The 16,507-nt window shown below is 43.7% G+C and overlaps 2 protein-coding genes across 2 annotated transcripts; both read right to left on the bottom strand.

Annotated features, from left to right (window-relative positions):
* Nucleotides 1-297: 297 nt before the first annotated feature.
* Nucleotides 298-2,496, bottom strand: LOC129147570 (zinc finger protein 850-like). Its single transcript, XM_054710111.1, has 2 exons — nt 1,025-2,496; nt 298-856 (listed from the first exon to the last, which is right to left on the bottom strand). The coding sequence occupies exons 1-2, from the start codon at nt 2,494-2,496 to the stop codon at nt 298-300; spliced, it is 2,031 nt and encodes a 676-aa protein (XP_054566086.1).
* Nucleotides 2,497-4,030: 1,534 nt separating this feature from the next.
* LOC129147569 (zinc finger protein 239-like) lies at nt 4,031-15,961 on the bottom strand. The gene is made up of 6 exons (XM_054710110.1): nt 15,845-15,961; nt 13,355-13,620; nt 12,820-13,186; nt 12,484-12,654; nt 4,358-4,477; nt 4,031-4,144 (listed from the first exon to the last, which is right to left on the bottom strand). The coding sequence occupies exons 1-6, from the start codon at nt 15,959-15,961 to the stop codon at nt 4,031-4,033; spliced, it is 1,155 nt and encodes a 384-aa protein (XP_054566085.1).
* Nucleotides 15,962-16,507: the final 546 nt, after the last annotated feature.

Raw genomic sequence — 16,507 nt, 5'->3', positions numbered from 1 at the left:
AATATTCATAATTTTCTCAAGCACATGCAGGGGTGGTGACAGATTCACACTCGTCAGGTGAGCCAGGGGATACGGGTGAAATATCTTCCAGACAAATTCTACTGACATCAGTTTCTATTCCTGAGTAGATTATCAAGTGCAATATAGTTTCTGAAAGTGTCACTTATACCTTAAACTTAGGAGGCATCTAGCACAGTGTATGTTCTGATAAAGGGGCTTGCATTCAGGTAAATTGGGTAAAATTTTCTCCTCTGGGGTTGTTATTCTGAGTGACAACGTAAAACATTCCCTGCACATTTAAAGCTTTTTTCCAGTGTGTACTCTCAAATGTTGAATGAGGAAAGATTTAGAGCAAAAAGATTTCCCACATTGAATACACTCGTAAGTCCCTTTGCCAGTGTGAACTCTGTGGTGTCGAATGAGAGTAGAGCTGCTGCTGAAGGACTTCCCACAGTCACTACACTCATACGGCTTTTCTCCAGTGTGCATTTTCTGGTGTTGCATAAGATTGGAATTTTGCCTGAATGATTTTCCACATTCACTACACTTAAAAGGTTTTTCTCCAGTGTGATCTCTCTGGTGGATAAGGAGGTGATTGTTGCGCCGAAAAAATTTCCCACATTCACTACACCCATATGGTTTTTCTCCAGTGTGAACTCTCTTGTGGGTAAAGAGGTTATGATTGCTCCCAAATGATTTTCCACATTCACTACATTTGTAAGGTTTTTCTCCAGTGTGAACTCTGTGGTGTCGAATGAGATTAGACCTATTGCTGAAGGACTTCCCACAGTCACTACACTCATATGGTTTTTCTCCAGTGTGAACTCTCTTGTGGATACAGAGCTCAACATTGCGCCTAAATGATTTCCCACATTCACTACAGTTATATGGTTTTTCTCCAGTGTGAACTATCTGGTGTTTAGTGAGTTGAGAATTTCCATGAAAAGATTTCCCACATTGATTACACTGGAATGGTTTTTCTCCAGTGTGAACTCTCTTGTGGGTAAAGAGGTTACAATTGCGCCGAAATGATTTTCCACATTCACAACATTTGTAAGGTTTTTCTCCAGTGTGAACTCTGTGGTGTTGAATGAGAGTCGAGCTACTGCTGAAGGACTTCCCACAGTCACTACACTCATATGGTTTTTCTCCAGTGTGAACTCTCTTGTGGATACAGAGCTCATAATTGCGCCTAAATGATTTCCCACATTCACTACAGTTATATGGTTTTTCTCCAGTGTGAACTCTGTGGTGTTGAATGAGAGTCGAGCTACTGCTGAATGACTTCCCACAGTCACTACACTCATAAGGTTTTTCTCCAGTGTGAACTCTCTTGTGGATACAGAGATCATAATTGCGCCTAAATGATTTCCCACATTCACTACAGCTATATGGCTTTTCTCCAGTGTGAACTCTGTGGTGTTGAATGAGAGTCGAGCTACTGCTGAAGGACTTCCCACAGTCACTACACACATATGGTTTTTCTCCAGTGTGAACTCTCTTGTGGATACAGAGCTCATAATTGCGCTTAAATGATTTCCCACATTCACTACAGCTATATGGTTTTTCTCCAGTGTGAACTCTTTGGTGTTGAATGAGAGTCAAGCTACTGCTGAAGGACTTCCCACAGTCACTACACTCATATGGTTTTTCCCCAGTGTGAACTCTCTTGTGGGTAAAGAGGTCTCGATTGCTCCCAAATGATTTTCCACATTCACTACATTTGTAAGGTTTTTCTCCAGTGTGAACTCTGTGGTGTCGAATGAGATTAGACCTATTGCTGAAGGACTTCCCACAGTCAATACACTCATATGGTTTTTCTCCAGTGTGAACTCTGTGGTGTCGAATGAGAGTCGAGCTACTGCTGAAGGACTTCCCACAGTCACTACACTCATATGGTTTTTCTCCAGTGTGAACTCTCTTGTGGATACAGAGATCATAATTGCGCCTAAATGATTTCCCACATTCACTACAGTTATGTGGCTTTTCTCCAGTGTGAACTCTGTTGTGTTTAGTGAGTTGAGAATTTCCATGAAAAGATTTCCCACATTCTCTACACTCGAATCGTTTTTCTCCAGTGTGAACACTCTTGTGGATAAAGAGGTCATAATTGCGCCTAAATGATTTTCCACATTCACTACATTTGTAAGGTTTTTTCCCAGTGTGAACTCTGTGGTGTTTAATGAGGGAAGACCTTTGATTGACAGACTTCCCACAGTCAGCACATGGATAGGACTTTTCTCCAGTGTGAACTCTCCTATGTCTATTGTGGTTAAAGGTATATCTGAAAATATTCTCACATGTATTATATTCATATTTCACTTCTCCAGAGCTGAACTCCGGATGTTGAACAAGGTTCTGGTTGGGGCTTTCAGCTTTGTCACATTCATCCCATTGGTGATGCCTTTTTCTATTGAGAAATTCCTCTGAAATCTCACTGCCACTGTGTGGCTCCTCAGTGTTGAGGGGAGCCTGGTGCTGTAGAAACCGTGACATGGCTGGGAAGTGTCCCCCAACCTCCCTACTAGTGGAACACAGCTGTGATAAGTAGAAGATGAACCTGGTCACAAACGAGGCCCTGTCCACAATTCCTTTCCAGAGCTTCTCTCCATTGGCTTCCCCCTGTTGCTGATGAGGGTTTGCACTGAAACCGAAGTCTCTCACACATGCATTGGAGAAGAAGGCTTTCTGCTCAAAATCTGATGCTTGTGACTCGGTCAGGTGCAGAATCTCTTTGAACACAGAGAAACACCTCCCGCAGAGATGGGTCCTCTGGGTTGCTGGAGTTGTCTTAGAAACACTGACCTGTGACTCTCCTTCTATTGATACACTCTGCTCAGAACACACCTCCTCATCATCCGTTTTATGCCCGCAACCTGAAAACAGAAAAATGGTGATGAAATGAATGTCGACTATGGTGACAGGGAGAAGTCTCATTACAAAAGTGTGTCGCACATAACATGTTGCTGCCATGAAATTGTCAGACAGTAAAATATCTGAAGGAGATATTAATAAGATGCTGCTCTAAAGATCAGGGCCTCTGAAGATCACCATACAGGGAAGACCTCAAAAAAAATATGAAACAATCATGGCAAGCATCACATGGAACAGATCCTGGATCATCTGCTCAAGAGTCTGCTAATAGTGTTCAACAAGGCTTGTCTGATGGTGACATGTGCCAACTGTTCAGAAAGTTGGCTACAACTTATTCCAGCTAAAATTCAAGAAAGGAGAAGCTTATGTCAGCATAGAGTGAAACACTTCTGTGAACCTCAAAGCACATATACCTGCCAATATTTAAAAATACTGCAGCCCTAACCGGTTTGGCTGAGTAGATACAGCATTGGCCTGGGAACTGAAGACCTCCAGGTAGATTCCAGTGAAGGGCATGTACCTAGGTTGCAGATACATCCTCAGTACGGTGTGTGAAGGAGGCAGCTGATTGATTTTTCAAACTTTTCTATCCTTCTCACTTTCTCTCTGTATCAAATTCAATTAAATATATTTTTTTTAAAAAGCTAAGGAAAAAACTGTGTATAGAGTAGTTCAGTGGAACAGGTGATGGAAAAGGGAAGACGGTGAAGGTGGCCAGAACCCAGGAAGGCACAGATTAAAAGATATGTCAGCGAAGTGTCAAACACGGGAATGAAAATGTAGAAAAGAGCTTCTGCTAGTGGCACCTCAACCGAAACTTGTTGGACATGAACACATTCCTGGTATGATCTAAACACCATCCTTATGTCATACCTCCCCCAGCTGCAACTCAGGAGGGCCAGGCAACCCTATGTCATCCTGTATGTTCACCTTGTGAAAAAACAGGGTTCTCCTTGCACCTTCCACAGTACAAGCACATAGAACAACAATATTCTGAGTTGTATTGAAACACAACAGAGGTGATTAGCCAACACTGACCTGAGTAAGACAGCATGCAGTAGAATTCAGGCAACAGAATATTACAAACAATGGAAGGAGATCTTACAAGAACTGCCCATGGTTCATGCAAGTAAAGACCATCACCTGGCACAGGCAGTCACAAAGAGCCTTTAGTTGGAGGAATGGTGCAGAAGTGGAAGCCATGCATGTGGACATAGACAAGCTTGGGTGCATTAAGCTTTTTGCAACAATCATGACTCCCAGACACTTCCTGCACCATTTGAGGCAATGGGTGTGAGAGATGTCATGGAATCCTCTGCTCAGGTCTCTTCAAAACTCAGCACTCGCAGCCACAGTACAATTGACAGGGCAATGGGGAAAACAGGTACAGCCCATGGTTTGGCTGTGAAAGCAACATCCGGAGAAGAAAGGAAGAGAGGACGTCACCTCAGGACACTAGGAGAGATGTGAAGTTCTTACCTACAGATGAGACCAGGGCAAAAGCTTCTACCATCATCTTGCAGTAGAGAAGTCTCTGAGCCTCATCAAGGAGCCCCCACTCCTCCTCAGAGAAGGTGATGGCCACGTCCTCAAAGTTCATCTCCTGTCACAATTGGCACAGTTCAGTCCATCATGAGCACTTCTCCTAGGATTTCATGTTCATAAAATTCCCTAATGTCCACATCCATCTGCTCCCTCACCACCCCACCTCAGAAAAGATACCAGGCCTTGGTCCAGTCAAAGCCATTCTCTCCTTCTGTTCTAGTTGATGCTGTGTATTCCCCCACAATTAAGGGCAAATAATCTTGTAGATAATACCTCTGCTCTGGAACTCACATGTAGACCACACCCCTTTTCAATACAGTGGGTGTCATGAACATAGGCAGGGAGAGATGGAGCGCATAAGGAGACTGTGAATGATTTGACACTGTGCTTGACAGGCAATCAGCTTGCTGTCTCCCGATTCAGGGTTTCACAACATTATGGCATCATTGTTCAAACTTTTGAACCTAATCCCAAGGTGCTGAAGTCATCACTTTGCACTACGTGCTGCACATAATTCTTTGAACCACACTTCTCTCACACAGCTGCATTCCCAAAGGCACAACTTCAAAGGTATCATAGATGTGCCATAATGACCACAGTTTATTCCCTAATCATCTTCGTTTCCAAAATTCTACCCCACCACCTCTGTAATGTAAATCTCTCTTACCCTTCTCCCCTCTCCATGCTAATGGATATTTTCAAGCCCAGAAATATTGATGTATGCTACCTCCTTCCTATTGATCACTGTAATAGCCCTCAACAACAAAAGGCAGGTGTGCACGTAAAGCTCTCTACCAGGAATGTACCACCACAACATGGCCTCTTTACAGAAATTCATCTGACATTACCCATATCATATTTCCAGACATCACCAAAGATGGACTCAACCTTAATTCCCTCTTATGTCAATGTCAGGGCTCTTTAACTATGAAGACACATGACTACTCCAAGAGCACATCACTCTTTCTCCCACACCTATCTCACACCTGCAATCCCACAGCCTCCATGGTGATCTCCTTGCCTTCCTTCTCATTACTCAGCATGTGTGGTATAGTGACTGCTTGGAAAACTCAAACAGGATTAAGTCCTACACCAAGTGTGAGTGTTCACACTCACTGATTGAAGCAGCCTTGAGTTCTGCCATGGAGGGCAACCTCCCTGATTCTGTTTTCCTTCAATCTCAGTTACCGAGAACCGCATCAGATCTCAGATATACAGACGCCATTTCCACTGCAGCTGCACCCGATGTCCCTTTACCAGTCACAGCCTTCAGCCCTCATGTCCCATCACCTAAGGACCCTTATCCAATGCCCAGTGAGTCTCACAGATGCCCATTCATGCCACTCAGCAAATCTGCCAGACTTACGACAACACCCCAGACTAAGGCTCACAACACTATGCTGGTGTGTGTTTAACAAGTAAATAGGCAACAGCTGCAGTCTCATCTTGTTTGACTCACTCTTTGGTCTCCAATTAAAAGAAAGAAAATGATCTACAACCCCACCGTGGTCCCTACATCCCCAACAACATTTTAGAGAAGTTTTTATTCTGAACTGCTCCTCAGAATCTCAGAGTCTCATGAACTGTTCCGTGAATTGTCAGAAACCCTAACAGGTAAAACATAGAAGTTTTGGTATCCCCAAATAACATTACAGTTTCTAATAGGAATATCTGCATCTCAGCTGATGGTCCTTACATACCTCAGGCTGCCAAATGCAAACCTTCACATCATCCCTGACTATTACCTCTCTCTCAACCTCCAAATTAGGTAACCCAGGTGGCCACACCTAAAACACTAATGTAGAATTCAACTGCATATTTCAGCTCCACTACTACCATCATGGGCCAGTTACCATCACATTCACCAAGGCTAACACAGCGGCTTCCATCCTAGTCTTTTACCGCCTCCACCCCATCTATATTATTCATGATGCTACAGCCATGGAGAGTCCAATGAGACCTCGGTCACATGACTTGCCCCTACTGCTCCAAACCTCCCATTGTTCCCATCACCTGCAGAACACACTTCCAACATGTCACAATTCCTGTCCTTTGTTACCAGTTACTAGTTTAAAAAAACTCTTTCTGGTTCCTGAATGAGCAAAGTATTCAATCAAAGTTGTTACATATACAGGACGCTATGCCTGAAAAAAAAACACACTCACATCCCATTCCACTGGTTGCCAACAACAGGAACCATTCATATGACACTAGACCTGGACTTAGAATTCTGGGCTTGGTGTGTCATCAAGGTCCCCAGGTCCCAGGTGTGGAAGAGTGGCTGGATAATTCCAGGACCCCACTACCTCAGAGGACACAAGAGTGTGAGGCCCTGAAATCAGCACCACAACCCAGTCCCCCTAAGCCCTTCTGCATGTGCAGAAAACTTAGGGGCTGCACTCTCGGCCTGGACCCAGGGGCTCAGGCTCCTCAGGGCCCTGGCCCAGACCCGGGGCCGGGTGGTGGCTGCATACCTCAGGGCTTTCATAGAATTTCTCCTTCCCGTCCCGGCCTACTATCCTCTCTCTTCTAGTATGTTCTTTGTCTAAGAAGTTTTGAGACAAGTTTAGAACCCTAACTCACACTTTGTCCCGCTTTGGTTCACAGCCATTGATGGTGGCAGCTTCCTGAAAATGAAAACTCCTCAAACAAAACTCCTTGCTTCATCTTTGTTGTTGCCTTTAGAAATAAAACAGGCCAAGCTTTCCCCAATCCTCCCTCCTCAGTCGCACCACCACGACCTCACAAGGTGGTTTTTCAGAATGTCACCCTCTCCAAACCAGTCACACCATGAGGCACCTTGAAGCAACTCACTGTTCTGGTGGCTCTGAGACCTGGGCTGCAGGACGGGACAGGCACCCACACCCAAGGCTGGAGGCCAATGAGGTGAGGCTGGGTTGAAATTTGGAAGCAGAAAGTAGTTTGGGGGGCACGGAGTACTCAATCCCAGCCTGTTGTAACTCAACCAGCCTCAGACACTGCGGGGACACTGCCTCTGAGGCCTCATGATTCTGGAGCCTCTGATTCTGTGAACACACTGCAAAGCTCAAATTCACCACCACGTCAAGATCCAACCAATGAGCACAGTGATCAGGCTCCTGTCCTGGGCTTTCATTGGATGAATCCGGCCTTCCTTAGCGCATGGCCCTTTGGGTAATGTAGCAATCTAGTCTCCCATGGGGCACTACTATCCCAATTACTCACTGCCCATTGTGAATATTGTTCTGGGGCATCCAAGTGACACTGGGAACTGGCAACATTAGGTTTTAGAGGCTGGTCAAAAGTTTCTGCGGAGTGTAGTCTACAAAACTAAACTCATCTTTGGAACCATTATTTCAGAATCTGCAAAGCTTACAATGCTCCCTCAGTATATTTCAATTATTCCTAAAGACTACAAATGTAATGGATAAATATATGTAAAAGCATTTTAACTGACTTTTAAAGTGAGAAGAAGGAGACTAATACAGATTAGCTGCCTCTGACATGACCCCTAATGGGATGCCGCTCATTACCATAGCAGGTGTCCTCAAATAAGCACTGAACTGGCAAACATTCTGTGCATAGCACTACGATCAACAAACTGAGCCACTCAAGACTGGCTATCATTCTTTTAACCTGAAAATATGACATTATTAAGAGAAAAAGCAGGCTATGAGAGAATATACATAATCTTATCCTACTCATTTAAAAAGAAAATTTAAAAGCACACATAGGCCAACACATTGACATTTCCTACATTGTTTGTATGTCTGCGGTCAGTACACAATGTCAAGCTCAGCACCTAACAGTTACTGAATGTTTTACTACAGGTGCCAGGCCTTGGATTCAAGGCTTTACCTTCATTATTGTTTCATTTAATTCTCTCTGCAACCTGAGATGGTTTAAATATCGATTTAATGGGGAGGAAATCCAAGCTTTGAGACACAATGAAAATTGACTGATTGTAGAGTTAATAGAGGCAGAGCTGGAAGTCAACCCCATGTGTCTCTACCAGAGCTCTGGCTTCTAATGTTAGGCTCTGCTGCCTCCTAGAGGGTAGCATACGGGATGGGGCACCATTAGGACCAGCTAGATGTTACAATGTGTTACAATCAGTCCCAAATTTTAGTGGCTTAAAGTAAAGAAGATATCTTTCTTGTTCATACCACATGAACACCCTGGTTTTTCTGGAAGCAGCATAAGGAAGCATTGAACATGTAGGTTCCTGCTGGGTGTTATCAGAGATGGACAGAGAGGGCGGCCATCTCACTGGTCCCAGACTCTTCTGTTGGAGGTGACAGGCTTGACTCCCACCTCATTTCATTGGTCAAAGCATATCACTGGCTGCAGCCAACATCAGGGTGTCAGTAGCAGAACCTGACCTACTTGATGGGCCCCAGTAAGGTGACCCCGTGGTGCCAGCCTCTTCTGGGGGACTGTGCAGGGGCAACAGAGAGGAGTGGGAATTGGTAGGGAATGACAGTGGAAGTCAGGATGGTTTCCATCCACCTATCCACCGAGACTTTGTCCCCCAGCTTCCACAAAGCCAATATTTACTGGGGTGAACTTCAGTAAAGGGAGTTTGCTCAGATGTCATTGGCAGAAAACTCAGAACCCACTTTTGACTGTGACCCTGGGTAAATAAATCCCTGCTGTCTCGCTTCCCCCACTGCGGAACCCACATGTTAAAAGAGCAGATTGGGAAGAGGACAGGATTGAACGCATCCTGGCACCTATATTAAATTCACATGAGTAACGACTTTGCCTCCAAGCCTCTTTGTCACTTGCAGTGCCCAGGTGAGTGCGCCATCAGGTGGGGCTGATTGGAAAACGCTGACATTAACACCCGTGGTGATCCTGTGGTTTCCATTCATCCTGTGCAAGAACGTGTGTTAAATGTGGTCCCTTCGGGTTTTCCCCATCCCCACTGCAGAGAGCACTGAGCCTGTATTGCCTCGTGGCCCCAGTGTTACCAGGAGGCCATGCACACTCAGTAGATGACCATAGATTGGAGGTCCGGGAGTCATGGTCCCAGCAGCCCACGCACCTTCCTCTATTAGGTGGCAGCTGAGATTTCCCAGGGTAAGGGGGTGACCTGCTCTCCAGGGATTAGGAACCCAATGGACCCTCAGTGCTCTCCAGGGCTATCCAGTTCCTCATTCGCAAAGGGGACTCAGGAGCCCAGGAACTTTCCCCCTATACTATCCCTCATATGCACCCACCCATTTATTCATTTCCAGGAAACAAGGATCCTCCATCATCCTCAAAGGCCTAGAGTCCTCCCAAAACAGCACCTCCACACTCTATAAAACAATTGTCCTTCAGTACTCATAACCAATGGTTCCATGTGGCAAAGGAGTCACTTGAGTCACTGAGGAATGTGGGACGTTGAAGCAGATGTCTTAAATGCTGCACAGTTCTCCTTCGGTTAAAATGATAAATTTATTTAAACAATTTGAAAAAGATTCTCAGCACATAATTTTAAAAGGCAGATAAATACAGTACAAAGAAATGTATAAAAAATGTTCACCATAAAATATTACTCAGTAGATGGAAATAAAAGTAGAGCCAGTTAACATGATATGCATTTCTGGGGTTACTATTAAAAAACGTTAACCATTGTTTGCCCTTGCAGGGTAACAGAAAATTTGTGATTTTTATATACTGTGGGTTAGTGTACGCCAAAGAGAATGACCATTTTGGGTCACAGTTCTGCATATCTTAAATGAAAACATTCACCTACACAACAGTGTTATAAGCAAAACATATGTCTATATAGAGAACTGAGTGCAAATATTCCCAGAAGTGTTATGTATAATATGCCAAACCTGGAAATAACAAAAAACAGAGCAACTAATAAAATGGTAATTCACAGAATCCAATACAACTCAGCAATTAAAAAAAATTAACTCTTCATCCAAGCATTTGTATGGAATCTCAAATGATTGTGTGGCATGGAGGAAACCAGTATCTGTTAAAATGTACACATCAAATAGTGCCTATTAAACTATGAACAGTATGAACTATTCCATTTAAAGAATGGAAAATTCCTGAGTGCATGGAGGGCCAAGAAAGGCAGAAAGAGAGATTATAAGAGGAAGGTAGGAAAACAGTGGGTGTGACAAAAGCAGGTATAGAGTTATTGGTATGGAATATGACACAATAATTAATGATAATACAGGAATATACTCTGACCCAGGCAGTGTCCTCAGTTGGTTGGGTGTCATCCCATTCCTGGAGAGGTCTCTGGTTTGATTCCAGGTCAGTGAACATCCCCAAATGGATTTCCAGTTGTGGCGTGCAGGAGGCAGCAGATCTATGTTTACCTCTCTCTTCAATGGTCCTACTTTTTCTCTACCAAAAAATGGATAAAATTATTTTCTAAAATAATTTCTTAAACAATCTCTGTGTTTTCCAGACATACAACTGTGATCACATTATTGCCCGACACTGTGTGTGTGTTACAGGTGGTTTAAGTCACATGTGACAGTTTCACAGCTTTATCTCTAGGTCAGGGCTCACCAAATAGCACACACGAGAAAGGTGCCTTTTGTTGCAGGTCAGTTCTCATTTCCTGGGAGGACAAGCCTTGTCTCAGTGGCAGCAAATGCTGTCAAGCAGGGAAGACTATTGGCACTGGAATCAACGGGAATGCTGACTGGTTACAACAGACACATCCTGGGACTGATTACAGGGTTAACCTTCCTCTAGCTTTGAGGTCTTGCCTGTTGGGCAACAACCTTGAGATGAATATGCTAAGGGGCAAAGAAAATCACAAAACCACGAGGTTATTTTGTCTGCTAGTGATGCCAGCTTCAAGAAGTCGTGATGGAAGTTCTCTCAGATCATACAAGCCACAGGAAATGAAAAAAATTTGGATTTATGTCCAGTAGAGACACATTTATCCAGCTTAAATACAGTGTCTACCATGAATCTGAAAACAGTTTTTATCTCCCAAACTAATTCCACCTCTGAGTCTTACAACAAATGACACCAGCCTATGAAATCACATACATCATGACACATGGCCTCTTTAGAGCACGTGGAGTGTAGTTCCATAAAACATCGCTGATACTTACGTAATACATACTGTGAACAGAGAATGTAATTCATATTGTTCACAGGAGCACAATAAAGGCCGCCTGTTCAGGGCGACCACTGACCTCTACAATAAAAGAGGCACCAGACAGCACATTAGACCCACAAAGTCATGCACACTTTCTCCCAAGGCCTTGGTCGGCAATACAAAATCAACCAATATTGAACAGAGTGATTTTATGACATCAAGCTGTGCCTTCCAAAGTACAGTAAGTTTGACATCACACCATAGTATTCACCTGTCCATGATGACAGAACACAACTTTCTTTTCAATCATCCCAGGGAGAAAATAGAACCAATGAAATTAAAGTACAAAAAAAAACAAAAAAACAAACACACACAACAAAAAAAAAACCACACCTTTACATAGAGATCATAAACCACAGCAAAGGATAGCAAGAGGTTTGCAGTCTGATGAATTGGAACCTGAAACACTTCATCACAGCATAATGTGAGACCCACAATGTATCTGAAAGAGGTCGCAGTTCTTAGTGGATGAAGTGGGTTCCGGACAAAACCTGGATCAGGTCAATTCTCTGGTCAGAAATAAAGGAATGAAGATTCATCCAGGAGCTCAGAATATTCATAATTTTTTCAAGCACATGCAGGCGTGGTGACAGATTCACACTCGTCAGGTGAGCCAGGGGATATGGGTGAAATATCTTCCAGACAATTTCTTCTACTGACATCAGTTTCTATTTCTGAGAAGACTAGCAAGTGCAATCTAGTTTCTGAAAGTGTCACTTATACCTTAAACTTAGGAGGCATCTAGCACAGTGTATGTTCTGATAAAGGGGTTTGCATTCAGGTAAATTGGGTAAAATTTTCTCCTCTGGGGTTGTTATTCTGAGTGAGAACGTAAAACATTCCCTGCACATTTAAAGCTTTTTTCCAGTGTGTACTCTCAAATGTTGAATGAGGAAAGATTTAGAGCAAAAAGATTTCCCACATTGAATACACTCATAAGTCCCTTTGCCAGTGTGAACTCTGTGGTGTCGAATGAGATTAGAGCTGCTGCTGAAGGACTTCCCACAGTCACTACACTCATATGGCTTTTCTCCAGTGTGCATTCTCTGGTGTTGCATGAGATTGGAATTTTGCCTGAATGATTTTCCACATTCATTACACTTATAAGGCTTTTCTCCAGTGTGAACTCTCTGGTGGATAAGGAGGTAATTGTTGCGACGAAAAAATTTCCCACATTCACTACACCCATATGGTTTTTCTCCAGTGTGAACTCTCTTGTGGGTAAAGAGTTTTTGATTGCTCCCAAATGATTTTCCACATTCACTACATTTGTAAGGTTTTTCTCCAGTGTGAACTCTGTGGTGTCGAATGAGACTAGACCTACGACTGAAGGACTTCCCACAGTCAATACACTCATATGGTTTTTCTCCAGTGTGAACTCTGCGGTGTCGAATGAGAGTCGAGCTACTGTTGAAGGACTTCCCACAGTGACTACACTCATATGGTTTTTCTCCAGTGTGAACAATCTTGTGTTTAGTGAGTTGAGAATTTCCATGAAAAGATTTCCCACATTCACTACATTTGTAGTGTTTTCCTCCAGTGTGAACTCTGTGGTGTTGAATGAGATTAGACCTATTGCTGAAGGACTTCCCACAGTCACTACACTCATATGGTTTTTCTCCAGTGTGAACTCTCTTGTGGATACAGAGCTCAACATTGCGCCTAAATGATTTCCCACGTTCACTACAGTTATATGGTTTTTCTCCAGTGTGAACTCTCTTGTGTTTAGTGAGTTGAGAATTTCCATGAAAAGATTTCCCACATTCACTACACTCGAATGGTTTTTCTCCAGTGTGAACTCTCTTGTGGATACAGAGCTCATAATTGCGCCGAAATGATTTCCCACATTCACTACAGTTATATGGTTTTTCTCCAGTGTGAACTCTGTGGTGTTGAAGGAGATTAGAGCTACTGCTGAAGGACTTCCCACAGTCACTGCATTCATAACGTTTTTCCCCAGTGTGAACTCTCATGTGGGTAAAAAGGTCATGTTTGCCCCTAAATGATTTCCCACATTCACTACAGTTATATGGTTTTTCTCCAGTGTGAACTCTCTTGTGGATAAAGAGGTAATAATTGTGCCTAAATGATTTCCCACATTCACTACATTTGTAAGGTTTTTTCCCAGTGTGAACTCTGTGGTGTTTCATGAGGGAAGACCTTTGATTGACAGACTTCCCACAGTCAGCACATGGATAGGACTTTTCTCCAGTGTGAACTCTCCTATGTCTATTGTGGTTAAAGGTACATCTGAAAGCGTTCTCACATGTATTATATTCACATTTCACTTCTCCAGAGCTGAAGTCCTGATGTTGAACAAGGTTCTGGTTGGGGCTGTCAGCTTTGTCACATTCATCCCATTGGTGATGCCTTTTTCTATTGAGAAATTCCTCTGAAATCTCACTACCACTGTGTGACTCCTCAGTGTTGGGGGGGCCTGGTGCTGGAGAAACCCTGACATGGCTGGGAAGTGTCCCCCAACCTCCCTACTGGTGGAACACAGCTCTGATAAGTAGAAGATGAACCTGGTCACAAACGAGGCCCTGTCCACAATTCCTTTCCAGAGCTTCTCTCCACTGGCTTCCCCCTGTTGCTGATGAGGGTTTGCACTGAAACCGAAGTCTCTCACACATGCATTGGAGAAGAAGGCTTTCTGCTCAAAATGAGATGCTTGAGACTCCGCCAGGTGCAAAATCTCTTTGAACACAGAGAAACACCTCCTGCAGAGATGGGTCCTCTGGGTTGCTGGAGTTGTCTTAGAAACACTGACCTGTGACCCTCCTTCTATTGATACACTCTGCTCAGAACACACCTCCTCATCATCCGATTTATGCCCACAACCTGAAAACAGAAAAATGGTGATGAAATGAATGTCGACTACGGTGACAGGGAGAAGTCTCATTACAAAAGTGTGTCGCACATAACATGTTGGTGCCATGAAATTGTCAGACAGTAAAATATCTGAAGGAGATATTGATAAGATGCTGCTCTGAAGATCAGGGCCTCTGAAGATCACCATACAGGGAAGACCTCAAACAAAATATGAAACAATCATGGCAAGCACCTCATGGAACAGATCCTGGATCATCTGCTCAAGAGTCTGCTAATAGTGTTCAACAAGGCTTGTCTGATGGTGACATGCGCCAACTGTTCAGAAAGTTGGCTACAACTTATTCCAGCTAAAATTCAAGAAACGAGAATTTTGTGTCAGCGTAGAGTGAAACACTCTGTGAACCTCAAAGCACATATGCCGGCCAATATTTAAAAATACTGCAGCCCTAACCGGTTTGGCTGAGTAGATACAGCATTGCCTGGTGACTAAAGGGTTCCAGGTAGATTCCGGTCAAGGGCATGTACCTTGGTTGCATATACATCCTCAGTACGGAGTGTGACGGAGGCAGCTGATTTATTTTTCTAACTTTTCTATCCTTCTCACCTTCTCTCTGTAAAAAATTCAGTTAAATATATTTTTAAAAAAAAAGAAAGGAAAAAACTGCATATAGAGTAGTTCAGAGGAACACGTGATGGAAAAGGGAAGATGGTGATGGTGGCCAGAACCCAGGAAGGCACAGATTAAAAGATATGTCAGGGAAGTGTCAAACATGGGAATGAAAAGGTAGAAAAGAGCTGCTGCCAGTCGAACCTCAACCGAAATTTGTTGGACATGAACACATTCCTGGTGTGATCTAAACACCATCCTTATGTCATACCTCCCCCAGCTGAAACTCAAGAGGACCAGGAAAACCTATGTCATCCTGTATGTTCACCTTGTGAAAAAACAGGGTTCTCCTTGCACCTTCCACAGTACAAGCACATAGAACAACAATATTCTGAGTTGTATTGAAACACAACAGAGGTGAGTAGCCAGCACTGACCTGAGAAAGACAGCATGTAGTAGAATTCAGGGAACAGAATATTACAAACAATGGAAGGAGGTCTTACAAGAGCCACCCATGGTTCATGCAAGTAAAGACCATCACCTGGCACAGGCAGTCACAAAGAGCCTTTAGCTGGAGGAATGGTGCAGAAGTGGAAGCCATGCATGTGGACATAGACAAGCTTGGGCCCATTAAGCTTTTTGCAACAATCATGACTCTCCGACACTTCATGCACCATTTGAGGCAATGGGTGTGAGGGATATCATGGAGTCCTTTGCTCAGGTCTCTCCAAAACTCAGCACTCGCAGCCACAGTACAATTGACAGGGCAATGGGGAAAACAGGTACAGCCCATGGTTTGGCTGTCAAAGCTACATCCTGACAAGAAAGGAAGAGAGGACATCACCTCAGGACACTAGGAGAGATGTGAAGGTCTTACCTACAGATGAGACCAGGGCAAAAGCTTCTACCATCATCTTGCAGTAGAGAAGTCTCTGAGCCTCATCAAGGAGCCGCCACTCCTCCTCAGAGAAGGTGATGGCCACGTCCTCAAAGTTCATCTCCTGCCACAATTGGCACGGTTCAGTCCATCATGAGCACTTCTCCTAAAATTTTATGTTCATAAAATTCCCTAATGTCCACATCCATCTGCTCCCTCACCACCCCACCTCAGAAAAGATACCAGGCCTTGGTCCAGTCAAAGCCATTCTCTCCTTCTGTTCTAGTTGATGCTGTGTATTCCCCCACAATTAAGGGCAAATAATCTTGTAGATAATACCTCTGCTCTGGAACTCACATGTAGACCACACCCATTTTCAATACAGTGGGTGTCATGAACATAGGCAGGGAGAGATGGTGTGCATAAGGAGACTGTGAATGATTTGACACTGTGCTTGACAGGCAATCAGCTTGTTGTCTCCCGATTCAGGGTTTCACAACATTATGGCATCATTGATCAAACTTTTGAACCTAATCCCAAGGTGCTGAAGTCATCACTTTGCACTACGTGCTGCACATAATTCTTTGAACCACACTTCTCTCACACAGCTGCATTCCCAAAGGCACAACTTCAAAGGTAACATAAATGTGCCATAATGACCACAGTT

This window comes from Eptesicus fuscus, chromosome 21 (genome assembly GCF_027574615.1).
Source record: "Eptesicus fuscus isolate TK198812 chromosome 21, DD_ASM_mEF_20220401, whole genome shotgun sequence".
Taxonomy (NCBI): domain Eukaryota; kingdom Metazoa; phylum Chordata; class Mammalia; order Chiroptera; family Vespertilionidae; genus Eptesicus; species Eptesicus fuscus.
Note: the sequence above shows the minus strand (reverse complement) of the source record. Positions and strands in the feature narration are given on the sequence as shown.